This window comes from Gymnoscopelus braueri (assembly GCF_963280865.1).
Source record: "Gymnoscopelus braueri genome assembly, chromosome: 18".
Lineage (NCBI taxonomy): Eukaryota > Metazoa > Chordata > Actinopteri > Myctophiformes > Myctophidae > Gymnoscopelus > Gymnoscopelus braueri.
In genome coordinates this window covers 11,294,110-11,308,893 of record NC_137618.1, presented here as the reverse complement: position 1 = coordinate 11,308,893, position 14,784 = coordinate 11,294,110, and the positions used below count along the sequence as shown (strand labels likewise).

Genomic DNA, 14,784 nt, shown 5'->3' with positions numbered 1-14,784 from the left:
ATCAAAACATACGTAAAAGAGTACCAACAGTAAGAGTGCTCAGTATGCAGAATGTCCACATGTCACAAGTTTTAAGAGTTCAAAATGTGTCACAAAATTGTTCGCAAAATAGCCAAAGAAAAAAATAGGGCTTAATTGGTTCATGCATGGCTTGTAATAATGAGATTCTAAATCTACAACGTAACTTGTTGACTAAAGTTTTCAAATGATTGTAGTGGAGTAAAATGTACAATAGGCCTATTTGCCTCTGAGATGTAGTGGAATAGAAGTATAAAACATTGATAGATGGAAGTATACCTCAAAATTCAGAACTCTGTCTATGACTATTAGATCTGCAGTATGTGGTTTCATTCTGTGGTTCTAACGTTTTCTGGATCACGGCCCACTTGGTCTTGAAAGTGTTTCAGCTTGGGTCAATGGAACTAACGTATAGTATGTATACTTTAAGTTCTTATTTATTGTTATCACGGTTTAACATTAATGTTAAATTATCATGAAATGTGTTTTGCCAATTATTTTGGGGGGGCCCTCTTGCAATACCCTCGGGGCCCACCAGCGGGCCCCGCCCCACAGGTTGAGAAACGCTGGTTATAAATTCACGTAGGCAGCACATACGCATTATTATTAGTCTTGAATAGTGGACAGAGTTTTATACCGAAATCAATAGCTTCCCCCGACTGCCTTGATTTGTCATTATAGATTCTGTTCATAAAGTTAAGTATAAGCCATTATCAAGACTGGAGTCATTTCCGAGATTTATGCCAGGTAATGAGGTCCTTTCAATCCCGGCTGTAGTTGTCAAAAGGCTGTGTTGTGGAGCCGTGTGTGTGTGTGTGTGTGTGTGTGTGTGTGTGTGTGTGTGTGTGTGTGTGTGTGTGTGTGTGTGTGTGGGGGGGAGAATGATGTGGAAATTCATGAGCAGACATAAATTGTGTCCACGCCGCATGATATTTGCATCCAGTCCCCTAGAACCTTATATCAATACTCTCCAGCCATGGCTTCCATCTACTTGATTACCTCACAGAAGGGGGGCAATTGGAAAGGAGGAGAAAATGGAGGAAATAGACTAAAAGAAAGAAAGAAAGATTTTTTTTATGTATTCATATTTTTTGTTCATTTTCAATTCATTATTGTGCCGGTTTAACCCCGTGCTGTCCCTGTTTTGGGTTATTACAGGCAATTTTTTTATTATAATTTGTTCTCCAAAAAATAGCCAATCTACAAGTTCAGAACGTGTTGCACAAGCTTGTAGATCTGCTATTTTTGTGGGAAGACGAAAATAGACAATGACCGTCTGTAAATAATTTATGCTCTTTATGAGCGTTCTGAAATCGGAGGAGATTTACGAATGCACCCAAACAGTTGTACGGTGCCACAAACTCATGCTGCAGTTTTAGTTTTTTACTTTAATATTTATTGTAAGTCTGAACATGCTGCATGGAATGATTTGTCTGAAATTGGAAAGATTTGGCTACTTTACTAAAATGTGAAGCACAGAGAGACACTATTGTTGGTTATTAAAGTAGATATGGGTAATTCACAAGACACAATGGTAATTCATGCTATTCCGTCAAATGTGTCTTCCGTGCATGCGCGCATGCGCCTGTGTGTGCATGTGCGTGCACGCCCCAATAGGGCCATCCCAGTCCAGTTATTTTGTAAATTAATGCACTATACCTACTTCATCATAAAAGAGTGTCGCGCACAAGCAGTGATCTACAATTTTTCACTATTTCTGAATGTTTTTTTTAAATAGTAATAAAAAAAGGGACGGCTTTGGACACACAGGGTTTCCGCCTGACAGTGACGATAATGCAACATGTCTAGTGATGCCATAGAGGAGTCAATGGTGCATGAGAGGCAGTCAGGCTGTCTGCTAGTGTTTTGTTTTGGATCGTGATCTGACCTGCCTCTGGCCTCGCTGCTGCCAACAGTCTGTCTTCTACGAATTAGTGTAGGTCCACTGTTTCTTTCTTTCTTTCATTCCTTCGTTCTCTTTCTTTCTTTCTTTCTTTCTTTCTTTCTTTCTTTCTTTCTCTCTTTCTTTCTTTCTGCGTGCGTGCATGCTTGCGTGCGTGATGTCAAGTCATCTTTATCTACGGTATAGCAAATTTAAAAACAACAGCCATTGACCCAAAGTGCTTTCCAATCAAGGAACTCACAGATAAAAACAAAAAACAAAGCCAAACAAATCTATCAAAAATTATGAAAAAACACATTAAAATGCATGTAGTGTAAGGACAGAGTGGACATAAACCATGGGGCATATTCCTCACACGGAAGTAAAAACCAGGGAGAGGAGGTGGGTCTTTAGATTTGATTTAAACATGTCTATGGTGGGACTTCATGTGAAATGGGAGACTATTCCAAAGTTTGGGGGCGGCTAGAGAGAAAACCCCGGTCACCTTTTGGAAATATTTGAATATTTGTGACATTTTTAACACCATAATTCTTGTATGGGGTCCTTGGCACAAAATCTTTGGGGGGAGGGGGGGTCCTTGACATGAAAACAGTTTGAGAAACCACCTAAATAAGCCATTGTGCTTTTATGAGCTATCCAGTTTACAGGACCGATGATTGTAAATTGTACTTCCCTGTACTGTTTCCATGTCTTTCTAAATAATGTGCTTCAATCAACCCTATAGGGGCAGAATATGGAGTTAGTTGTGTTGGTGTTGGTGTTGTGTTTAGTTGTTGATGTTGTGTCAGTATAGCAGACAGTACCAGACAGACTGTCTGGTAGTAGTGTAATGTAGTGTGTTGTCCTGCACCGCGTCTGTTCTGTGTCTCACGGCCAACAGTGTGTGTGTGTGTGTGTGTGTGTGTGTGTGTGTGTGTGTGTGTGTGTGTGTGTGTGTGTGTGTGTGTGTGTGTGTGTGTGTGTGTGTGTGTGTGTGTGTGTGTGTGTGTGTTAGAATAATAAATACAGTCCAAAGTTAAAAAATGGACTCAACTGACTGTTCTAGATTCAGTGTGCAAAGTAAAGTAGGTGGATCCACCACCTCACACAACCTGGCACCAAACCCAAAAATAATTCCCCCACATAACAAAACACCACTTCCAGCAGAACTCTTGCTGTCCCTGCTCCTACGAGACAACAAGATCAACGATCAACACCTCAAACACCAGCTCTAAAACCAGACCCCCAAATAGTCCTTGATGTATTTGGCCGTGGACCCTCATCAACATTTTCAGATTTCAGAAAAGAACAGATCTAAGCTCTCGATGTGTCACGACCATGAGCTTAGATAGATAGTAGATCGGCAATTGTTGAATATCCAAAGTATACAATAGGATTAAAGTGGTTATAGTGATGCTATATTAACTAATTTAGCTGAGGACCCTCTGGAGCCCCCCTCAGGGACCCCACTTTGAGAACCACTAGCCCCCAGAAAGAGCCAGACCACGTCAGAGGAGGAGGAGGAGGAGGAGGAGGTCTTACCTTGAAGTCGCAGATGCACGTGACCGTGTCCCCGATTCGCAGACACTCCCCGTCGAACTTGCACGTGTTCGTGTCGCACAAGAACAGGTCTGTGTCCCGGTCGTCGAAACCTGAAGGGTCAAAGGGCAAACAGGGGTCAGTGGGAGGGTCAGCGGTGACAAACTGTTTCTCCATGCAGCCCTCGAGCCTCAGTCGTTCATTCATTTGTGCGTTTGTTTGTTTGTTTGTTTGTTCGTTCATTCATTCATTGATTGATTCATGTGTTTCACCGTTGAATCCCAGCTCTCTCAGTAGAAGATGCTTTTATAAATTTGCTGCTTTTGTCTGTCTGCTTTTGTTTCTCACCCCAAAACATGTGCGAGTGCTCATTTCAATACTTCAATTCGGCAGGGAACAGCCGGATCTACAAGCTCTCATCGCATTGCGAGCTTGTAGATCGGCTATTCTCGTCCCGCCCGAATGTCCGCGCCTTTTTTACGACATGCCCAGAATAGAGACGCTAAGAGTTGATGCAGTTAAGAAGGTTTTTTTTTGAGAATCGCTGCTTTATGCTATTTCCCTCTGAGCTTATTAAAGGAAGCTCCTATCAGTCTGCGAGCAAAACGGACTCGTGGGCATGGTCCTGCATGAGGGAAACGCCAGGGTATGATCCGATTCAGCCCGAGTTAGGCATCTCAGATGACTCCAGCCAAGCGTCCCAAATCGAATCACGCGGTCACATGGGCACGCCATGGCCAGTGCAGCTAGCTGCAGGCTATCACTCTACCTGAGAGGGATCATTGCTTATAAACAGCAGCCCACATGGCCCAAGTAGCCTTTTGCATGTTTAAGTGCACGGATACTTACTTTGACTTAATTACAAGTGGCACCACTGAGTTTCTTGGGTCTGTAATTTTGTAGCCAGCAGTGGTGGTAGTAGTACTCTGATTTATTTACTTAAGTAAAAGGACCGATACCACAATGTAAGAAATACTCTGTTATACAAGTAAAAGCCCTGGATTCAGAATTTGCCTTAGAAAAAGGTACTAGAAGTATTGGCATCACAGTGCTGTATACTTCAAGTAAAAAAGAAAAAGCAATAGCACTAATATATGCAGAATGTCACCATTCACCAGGTTTTTTCCAAGGTTTTCAACATTTCTTTTTTTGAAAATAGCAGCTTGTTAGCTTCTACATCTGCTATTTAAAAAAATGCATTCTTCTATGCTGCCACCAAAATGTGGAATGACCTTCCAAAAGCAGGAAGATTCTCCACTCCCAGTCCCTACCCAAAATAAAAACTAAACTAAAAGAATTCCTGTTCTCAAAATACAAGTGGACAATAGTTAAACCCCTTGAACATCCTGATAGTAGAATCCTCAGCTTTCTCTGTAAATATATCATGATTCTACTGAGCTTTATCGCAATATGCTTTTTCATTGTATTGTATTACTGATGAATTGTAGCCTGACACTCAGCCTGAATTTTTATTTCGTTTCACTCCATTATTCAGTCTGAAAGCCCTCTCAATGCAGCGGAGTTCTGAGATGGGGGCGTGGCCAAAGTGGGACTCCACTATGAACCAACGCGATTGGTTCATACTGGATTGTCCCGATCCCGATTCGTCGTACAGATTTTCAACCGAGAAACACCCGCCTTCGAAAGCGTCACCAGACCCTGAATGCTAGGCAAAGGATTCAGGGGGTGGAGCCAGGCTAGATGAATTGAGCACAATGGACCACAATGGAGACATGCCCCCCTAGGACAGGGCTTTTTTGTTATATACTTTTAGCATAACATTTGACTATACTGTACTTACTTACACGCGTGCACGCACGTGCTTTGTTCCCGGTGTCTTTTCTAATTGGCTTATGAGTTATAATATCATCTAAAAATCACAGCTAATTTGACACAGTAAAGTTTAATTGTAAAGTGCATGAAATGAATATATAAATATTTGTTTTACCAAGTATGACCATGACATTGTCACGCATCAGAAATATAAGATAGAAAATATGAAAAAGTACAACTTGTATGAAACAATTAGACCCATGAGTAATGGCATTTAAATTGCTACCCAGAAAAGCCATATTTCAATAATTTAGCCAATATAAAAATAAATAGATCTCAGTATCAATTCTCATTAGTTGAAATGCACTCAAATTACAGTGACAGGCAATGCTGTAGTGTTGCCATAGCAACCACATCCAGCTATGTAGGATCAAAGTATGGCTACCCTGGTGTGAATGAGCCAATTGGACCACCAGGGGTCCAAATGGACCCTTACGGGTCTGTGACTGAGAGTGTTCCTTTCCAGATTTAACAGATTTTATGAACGTGGAATAATTTGTCCATAGCCAATATCAGAAAAAATAAGAGTACCTCAAGGACAGAGATTGGGAACCTTTACTATTAAAAAGAGATTTTTGGGCCCTAAATAAATTTATACATTTAAAAATCTACTGAAAAACATGTTTGAGCCTTATATCTCTGTCTCTGTCGGGTGTCCAAAACTGTTACTTTTCAAATTCAAACGCATCAAAAGTAGCAGATCGACAAACTCGAAAATAGCCCGATAGATCATCTATTTTCCCAGTTTATTGGTGCCGGGTCTAGTTTGGTTTCTCTTGTGGGTCTCTAGCTAAAATGCTTGGGAACCACGGCTCTAGAACCACAGGTTGCATACCCCTGCCCTAGGAGTACCCCAAAGTAGTGTACTAGTAGTAGTCATCTGAGAAACACTGATTTAAGTTACAAACACTTAATTAATCAGGCTACAAGCTTTTCCTGTGTAAGAAACACTATCTGTAGCTCTGAGGCAGCCTTGTCACCCCAAGGCTACGTCTCTCTCTCTCCCTCTCTCCCTCCCTCTCCCTCTCTCTCTCTCTCTCTCTCTCTCTCTCTCTCTCTCTCTCTCTCTCTCTCCATTCTGGGTGTAAATCCAGCTTCTATAAAACATGAATGTGATGGGTGTCAGTGTCAAAGCCGTCACGGTGACAGCAGAGATTTGCCGTCACCGCGGGGCCTGGTTCATTAAGAACGTGATCCGTCGCGTGCTGCGTGCCGCGAATAACAACAACATAAACAAACCTTTGAAGCTATATAGCGCTATTAGCCTCTGCTCATGTCACTTTTCACTTAACCTCTTTGGTTGAGTAATTCTCACCCCAAAAATTACTTATTTTCTATCAATTGCACATGCCATGAAGCCTTGAATTCATGGAGATGTTTTTTGTTTTTGTCACATTCCTAAGCCAATAACAATTTTTTGAACATTTTGATTAGAAAAATCACAACAAAGCAAAATCAATGGCCGTATTCCCACAGATTACATACAGATAACATTAGGTGTCAGACATACAGACAGACGGTATGTGGAGGTATTACAGGGGATACTTGAGAGAAAGTGAAAAAATATGAAATGATGAAAAACTAGAAAGTGCTCCTCGGAGCACATGTCTCCGCCAGGTCAGGTACGTTATTGTGGCCTCCTGGTGGCGCTATAATAGGCCAATGTGAAAAGGGTGCCATTTGATCAAGGGCTTTTCACTGCAATCGGACACTGCATTCATGATTTGAGGCATTTTGTTCCAAAAATATGTTTGCAAAATTAGACCTGCTGGTGGCGCTATAGCAGGCCAATGTGAAAAGGGTGGCATTTCTTCGTCGGCCTAATAGAAATGTGCGTGTGAAATTTCACGGAAATCGCAAGCTGCGTTCATGATTTGAGGCATTTTGTTCAAAACGGAACAATCCTGCAAACTTTGGAAGCCAATCTTAGGCAATCAGGATGGAATATGGGAAATCGGATAAATCCGTGTTGATCACATGACTATAGAGATACTGTGTACCGATTTGTGTGATGTTTGGACAAAATCTGTAGGAGTAGTATCAATAAATGTGTTTTGCACATATCGGCCTCCTGGTGGCGCTATAACAGGCCAATCTGAAAAATTAGACAAGGGGTAAAACATACTCTCTCGCCATGCCTGTCGGCCTGGCGGAGACAATAAACTGTGTGAACCGGCTGATCTGCAAAGTCAATTAAATCAAAAACTTGATTAGCACAACTGTTACTGAATAATTATAAATGTTATGTTCTATGGCCACCGTTTATTATAAACAATCTGCTCAGGAGGCACTATAATTGCAACTCTTTTTTTGAGATACTTTTTCTGTTGTTAAATTAGAATCCAGAAAAGTAACAGTTTTGGACATATATAGAGACGATATGTGGCTATGATTTTCTCAGTTTTCTAAACTATAATATTCTATATTATATAAGTAGTCAGGTAAAAGTTGGACCTGACAGGCAAGCATGGAAAATGATGCAGAAGACAAAATAGTTTGAGAACCACTGTGTTGGTTGACTAGCATTTTATCAGTCATTCACCCCCTTTCTTTAACCACTTGAACCCTACATTCCTATTCCGGGGGGGGGGGGAACGTTTGCCAAAAATAGCCGATTTGCGATGCGTTGGTGTCGCGTTACCAACAAAATTGCCTATTTTTGGCAAAGAGATTTGGTGTAGAGTGAAAAAAGAGCGTACCAAGTACAGTTGCAACTCAGGTCCTTTTTACCAAGTATAGGTAGGCCTGTTACGATTATTACATAATCGCCTAATCGCAATTATTTGAGATAATCACAATATTTTTTTCATAATCGTCATAATTGTTTCCACGTTGAAAAATGTTCATGCATTATTCTGGAACGTTGGAATGTTGGAATGTTCCAAAAGTAGTGGAAACATCTACACGTTGTGAGCTTGTAGATCTGCTACATGCACTATTTGTGAAACATTTCTAAAGTATGGTTATTAAATATGTCTGTCATGTCTTTGTCAATTAAAATTATTTGGCATATAAACCCTGTGCAACTTTTATTTACGAAGCCTAACAAGCCAGATAGAAAGTACATATGTTTTATTATGTACAGTATACTGTATGTTCCAATGTTCAATGCCAAGATCACAATTATCCGTCAAGCTAAAGCTCTTAATCGTGACAGCTCTAAGTATAGGTTAAGTTAGTGGTAAATACTTGCAGAGCTTTGCAATGCGAAACGGGAAAAACAAAACACAGCATCAAGGGCAGTGTAGCTGTAAAGAAAAGCTGTCCACTGGGGGCCAGCGGCCTGCAGGCGCACTACAGGCCAAACCAACACCTTATATAACAACTTATTTTGCCTCCCAATTAAGGTAATTAAAAGTCAACCTCATAGAATTTACAAAGACAAGCTTTTAAAAGAAAACCTCATAGAATTTACAAAGACATGCTTTTAATCGCGGCCTCGGAAAGAAACCTTGGGGCTTTGCATTTTTTCCCCCTGCATGTTCATTGAATCCTTAACGAAGGCCGTCATGTCCAGAAGGGGATGTAACAAAGTTGGGTTGGCGTTAATGTTCGAGGATGAGTCAATACAAGCAGCATTTGATTTGTCCCTGTGTTGGGGGCGTGACATTATAAACGATAATGTTCCAAATCAGTTGGTCCATCCATCATCCATTTTTTCTCCTCAGTGAGTTGACCAATCAATCTGAACTTGCACATACTGTACTGTTACTGTACTGCAGGCATTGACTATGAAGTGGATTTTTGTTTATTTTTTTTATTTTAGCCAATCATTTCTATACTTTCTGCATATGCAGGGACTGAGGAAGTCGCAGTTTCTGCCACAGGATCTGTAGTCACGGTCCCATAGTCCGGATGGACGGCAAAGGCATGGTTCCATGGGATCCGTAGTTGCGGTTGCAGCAGGTCCCATAGTCCAGGCAGACGGTGGCTGGATATGTGGGTATAGCTGATCTAACAAGGTTGCAACGCATTGTGAGCTTGTTGATCAGTTTGATGATTAAGTATTCTTTCTGAGGCCGCAATTAAAGCACGTCTTTGTAAATGCGATGAGGGTTCATTTAATTACATTAATCGGAAGACAAAGTAAGTTGTTGGTTTGGTGGTTAATGCTTGACTGACAAATTCATAGATTACCATATTTCAAAACCAACCAAATGAATGACGCCCTGTTAATGGCATGTAATTATAGGGGACACATTACTTTTTCTTCAAAACAGCGAAAATAGCTGATCTACAAGCTCACAGCGCATTGTGGTGCGACGGGGTTGTGGGCTTGTACGAACTAGGGCATTCATTTATTAAAAGAACTGCTGTGGCATCACATCCTAAAAATGTGTGATACATTTGATCTTTTGTTGTTGTTGCTTTGATGTTGCGTAAAGCACTTCATGATCAACCTGCTAAGTGTTCACATTTATAAATACATTATGAATGCATTTCACTTGAACTAATGTGTTGCTATAAGGTCTACTAGCTCTGCAGTGCATAGTGAAGCCTTTGTGCACACACACACACACGCACGTACGCACACGCAAATCAAAGCTTTTATGCTTTTTACAACAGAAAAAGGAGGGGTCTATTATTTCAGCAGGCCAGTGGAAATGGGTTCTGTTATGAAGAGCCAACTGTTATCTTCAACCCTGCATAGTTTAATGTGCACCGCTTGGATTTTTAGTTTTTTTTATCAGTGACAGTATTCTAAATTTAAGTCAACAGTTCAGCCTAATGCATCTGTTCCTCCAGATGCTAGAGAGAGTAAAAAAAAAGAAAAGAAAAGAAAAGGCATAACTCTTCTCTATCCTTGTATTGCCTGAATTTTAAACAATGAAAGAAAAAAAAACATCATAATTTGTAGAGTCTGAGCGGGTTCTCAACCCGTGCACATGATTTTTTGGGGGGGGGGTCCCCAGATGACAGTAAAGTGGCAATTTAAGGACTTTTAAGACCTTTTTAATACCTTAACATATTTTTAAAAAATAAAAAAAGACCATTACTGCATCAAAAGTAATCAACAAACTATACTAATAAAAACTGGTCAAACATTGGCCAAATTGTCAAACAATATAAGAGATAGGCAAAAATTGCCGATCTACAAGCTCACAGCGCCTCGCAACAGGTATCTATCTGTGGGAATTGTGTCAAACTAAATATAACGCCTCAACGTCTACATTCCAAGTGTTTGTCAGAGTGGGGGGTCCCCAGTCCAAATCATGATTATTTTGGCGGGTCACAGCCTGAAGAACCACTGTCCTAGACCACCAATTATCGATGTTTAATAAATAACATTAAATATTTAAGAAAACCTTTTCAGATGGGGGTCCGCGGCCAAATATATATATATATATTTAGGTGGTTAATGGCATGAAAAGGTTTGAGAACTACTGACATAGGATGCCAGGTTTAAAGTGGTCCGAAAATCAGGACACACCGGCTACATAATAATCAATGGCGTCACAAAAGTTAAAACAGTGGCGATAGCGATATTTCAGTCTGTCTCTCTGCTAATAACATAGTGGAGACAGGTCTGGTCAAGAGACGCAGCGTCAGTCGCAGACAAACATCATGAGCAAAGATACGGCCATAATGACATTAGAAAGTACAAAGTGGTCAAAGGGACAAAGATTAAGGAGGCAATCCGGAACTTATCCTTAATGAATAAAACCTTATTCATTTATGGGGGCGCCGACAGGCGAGCGGTTAAGGCGCGTAAACCACCTAGACACCGAGTCCCCGGTTTGATTCCAGCATGGCCCGCCCGGCCGGCGGACCTTTGCTGCATGGCACTTCCAGTGGTGGAAAAAGTACTCGAATTGTTTTACTTATGTAAAAGTATCAATACTGCAATGTAGAAATACTCTGTTACAAGTAAATGTCTGGAATTCAAAATTTTACTTGAGTAAAAGTACAAAAGTATTGGTGTCAAAATGTACTTAAAGTACCAAAAGTGGAAAGTACTCATTCTGCAGAGTGTCCCGTTTCACAAGTTTTCAAATGTACAAAATGTATTAAAATCTTTTGAAAATAGACGATCTACAAGCTCACAATGCGTCGCATGGCGACGCATTGTGAGCTTGTGAAATGGCCGAAATGTATATAGGACTGAAGTGGGTAATGTATGTTTTCAAATTATTCTAGTGGAGTAAAAGTATAATATTTGCCTCCGAGATGTAGTGGAGTAGAATTAAAAGTATTGAAAATTTGAAATACTCCGGTAAAGTAAAAGTACCTCAAAGTTGTACTTAAGTACAGTACTTGAGTAAATTACTTAGCTACTTTACACCACTGGTCACTTCCCTCTCTCTCTCCCTCTCTCTCTCTCTCTCCCCGTTTCCTGTCTCTCTATAGTCTATACTGACACTAATACTAAAGGCAAGGCAAGCCTGGTTCATTTATGAAAAAAATATGAAATGTGGATACAAGATTTCTGCCCGACAGCACAGATATCAAACTGGGCTCGTTGCAATTTTAAAAGTTTTAGAATCACTACTCTAACAAGGCCAAAAGCACTTTCTCCAGAATGAGGACTTTTACTTTTGGTACTTTGAGTAGATTTTGATGCCAATACTTTTGTGCTTTCACTCAAGTACAATGTTGAATACAGGACGTTTACTTAGTAACAAAGTATATTCTACATTGTGTTGCTGATACTTTTACTTAAAGGACCACTTCACCCATTTCCAACCCATCTTCATATAATTGGTCCTCACCTAATGCTCATTATATAGTCTGTCGGGTGGAAACCTCATTTATGTCCAAAGCTGTTACTTTTCAGGATTTAAATTCAAACGCATCAAAAGTAGCAGATCTACAAGCTCAAAACATGCAGATCTGCTACTTTTAATGCTTTTGTGTGACGCTGTAGTATGATCAAGTAGGGCATTAATTTACAAAAAAACACAAAAAGTTAAAATACGGAGATAAGAGAGGTTTCTGCCAACACAGCAACGATATAATTGGTATAATGTTTTTGTACTCACTTTTCTGCCCTCTTCTGAGACACAGAGTGAGTAGACAAAAATGGTGCCATCTTAATGAGCATTATTATAAGATTATTATAACCAATTATACGAAGATGAGGTTGAAAAAGAGTGAAGTGGTCCTTTAAGTAAAAAAGAAAAACTCCACTGGAGCAGCATTGAAACACAACAGCAGGCCACTGTATGGATGCTATTAACATGTACCACCTCCCACAACAAGCACAAACAGCCTTAATGTCCTGAGCTTTGCTCACATCAATATCCACTTTGCAAGCTCCGCCATAGCATGCAATTTTTCTGCAGTGATGATTCATAGATTTTCCATTATGACGGATAACACCCGGGCCAAACAGCAATAAGCTATACAGTATTACAGTATTACAGTACAGTATAGCTCCGCGCCACCACCCTAAAGGCTCTGCTTTGGCTCCGTGACAGGCTAGCAGGGAATAATCATTTGCAGAAGATTATTGGTTCCCAAAACGTTCTCAGCTGAGACCCGAAAGTTACATTTCGGTGTCTCTGCGCCGGAGACACAAACTTACTTACCCCAAAAAATGACATTATGAATTAACCACATATTTAGCAGTGAAAATTGCCGATCTACAAGCACTATTTCTTAATTCTAATATATTTTTTTACATTCATGGAATTTATTTACTTTTTAACAGTTTTATTGTATTTATTTATTTATTTTTACGATTTTTAAAAAATCTTTTGAAATAATATTTATTCTTTTTTTGGAGGAAACAGTCTAGAAGCAGAGTATGCCAGCATTCAATCATAGACGCAGAAGCAAGCGACATGAGAATGTATATTCAAATGCTGTACTTAAATACAATTTTGAGGTAATTTTAATACACGTTTTGATAGTTTACACTTCTTCACCACTACTTCTCAGAGGCAAATATCGTACCCTTCACGCCACTACAATTATTTGACATTTTTAGTTTCTAGTTACTTACTAGCACAAACACACAGAGCTTACGTACAGTAAGTGGTTATATAATTCATATTTTTTTAAAGTTTAGTTCCCGGAGGTTCCTTCCTAGACAAGCAGTGGAGTCAAAAATACAATATTTGTCTTTGAAATGTAGTGGAGTGGAAGTCATAAGCTTCCATAAAACAAATACGCAAGTAAAGCTGGGCGTATACTGTACGTTTTTTAGAAATGTTATTAAATTACTACTCATACTATCAAGAACGAACACACCATTCAAAGTCATTGGGGGACCGAATAGAACAGGGCGGCCGTGTCCATTGAGTTCAAGGGAGAAGTGTCATGTGCCACGTCCAAAACTGTTACTTTTCAGGATTTCAAAATAATCAAAAGTAGCAGATCCACAAGCTCGAAACGTGTCGCTTCGCGCCACGTTTCGAGCTTGCGGATCTGCTACTTTTGATGCTTTTGTGTGACGCTTTAGCATGATCAACTAGGGCGTTAATTTACGAAAAAACACAAAAAGTTAGAATATGGAGATAAGCGGTTGCTCTACCGACGGCAACGATATTCGGTTCCTCAAGCTATACGAGTAAATTGTTGCCGTCGGGCAGAAACCTCATATCTCCATATTTCAACGTATGTTTTTTTTTTAGGCCAACTTTGTCATACATGAGTGTCGCACTAAAGTAGTGAAAATAGACGATCTACAAGCTCACCATGATTGTTGATCGTCTTTTTCAAAATATTTTTTTTGTTTTGTTACAATAATAAAAGGGAACTGGTTTGAAGATACAGAGTTTCCACCGCCGGCAGCGATGAAATTGTACGAGATATAAAGCCAAAAAACTCTTGGTAATGAGCTCACACTGTCTGTTTCTTGGCCGTTGTGTTGACAATATCTCCATGCAAGGCATCCATTATGGTAAGAAATTGGGCCATTTCCTTACTTCTTACCTTCACAGGTGTTACCAGTGATACTAATGAAGGCTCTGTTCCATCTAGTGCAGCAGAGCCTTTCCGGTGTGCCAGCATGCACAACAGTTTGACCTGAATGGTAGTATCATTGGTCACACCTGTGAAGGAAGTAAGGAAACTGCCTGATTTTTCTTGCCAATATGGCTGCTGTGCATAGAGCCCCATTAAGAACCTCTCACTCCGCTATGCAGCTCCGAGATGAGGTCCTACACCGAGGTCTCCCAGAATCGGTTGAACGGCCGCAAAGGGTCCGCTGTTCACTCTTTTCGCCACATCGTATCCAGAAACTAATGGTAGATTTCCAAACTGTACAGATGTTTAAGGTATGGTCCGGCATCATACATTTTAGGTCAGGGACGAAACTACCCGTTTAAATCGCTTATTTAGTCAGTCTGTGGCCATGTTGGACCATTGTAGCCCAACCGGGAGCAGTATTGGCACCGGACGTAGGGGGTTTTCCGGGTTGAATGGGAAACATGGCCACAGGCTGACTAAATGAGCGATTTAACAGGGTAGTTTCGTCCCCGACCGAAAATATTTTGTGCCAGACCAAACCTTAAACATCTGTACGCTTTGGAATCTACCATTAGTTTTTGGATACGATGTGGCGAAAA

The 14,784-nt window shown here is 40.3% G+C and overlaps 1 protein-coding gene across 1 annotated transcript in view; it reads right to left on the bottom strand.

Annotated features, from left to right (window-relative positions):
- The window catches only part of LOC308073721 (tomoregulin-2-like), a 175,699-nt gene that overhangs the window by 138,400 nt on the left and 22,515 nt on the right, over positions 1–14,784 (bottom strand). Inside the window, exon 2 of the mRNA XM_080412804.1 lies at positions 3,443–3,552. Coding sequence (XP_080268930.1) covers positions 3,443–3,552 — 110 coding nt within the window. The remainder of the gene's footprint in view (positions 1–3,442; positions 3,553–14,784) is intronic.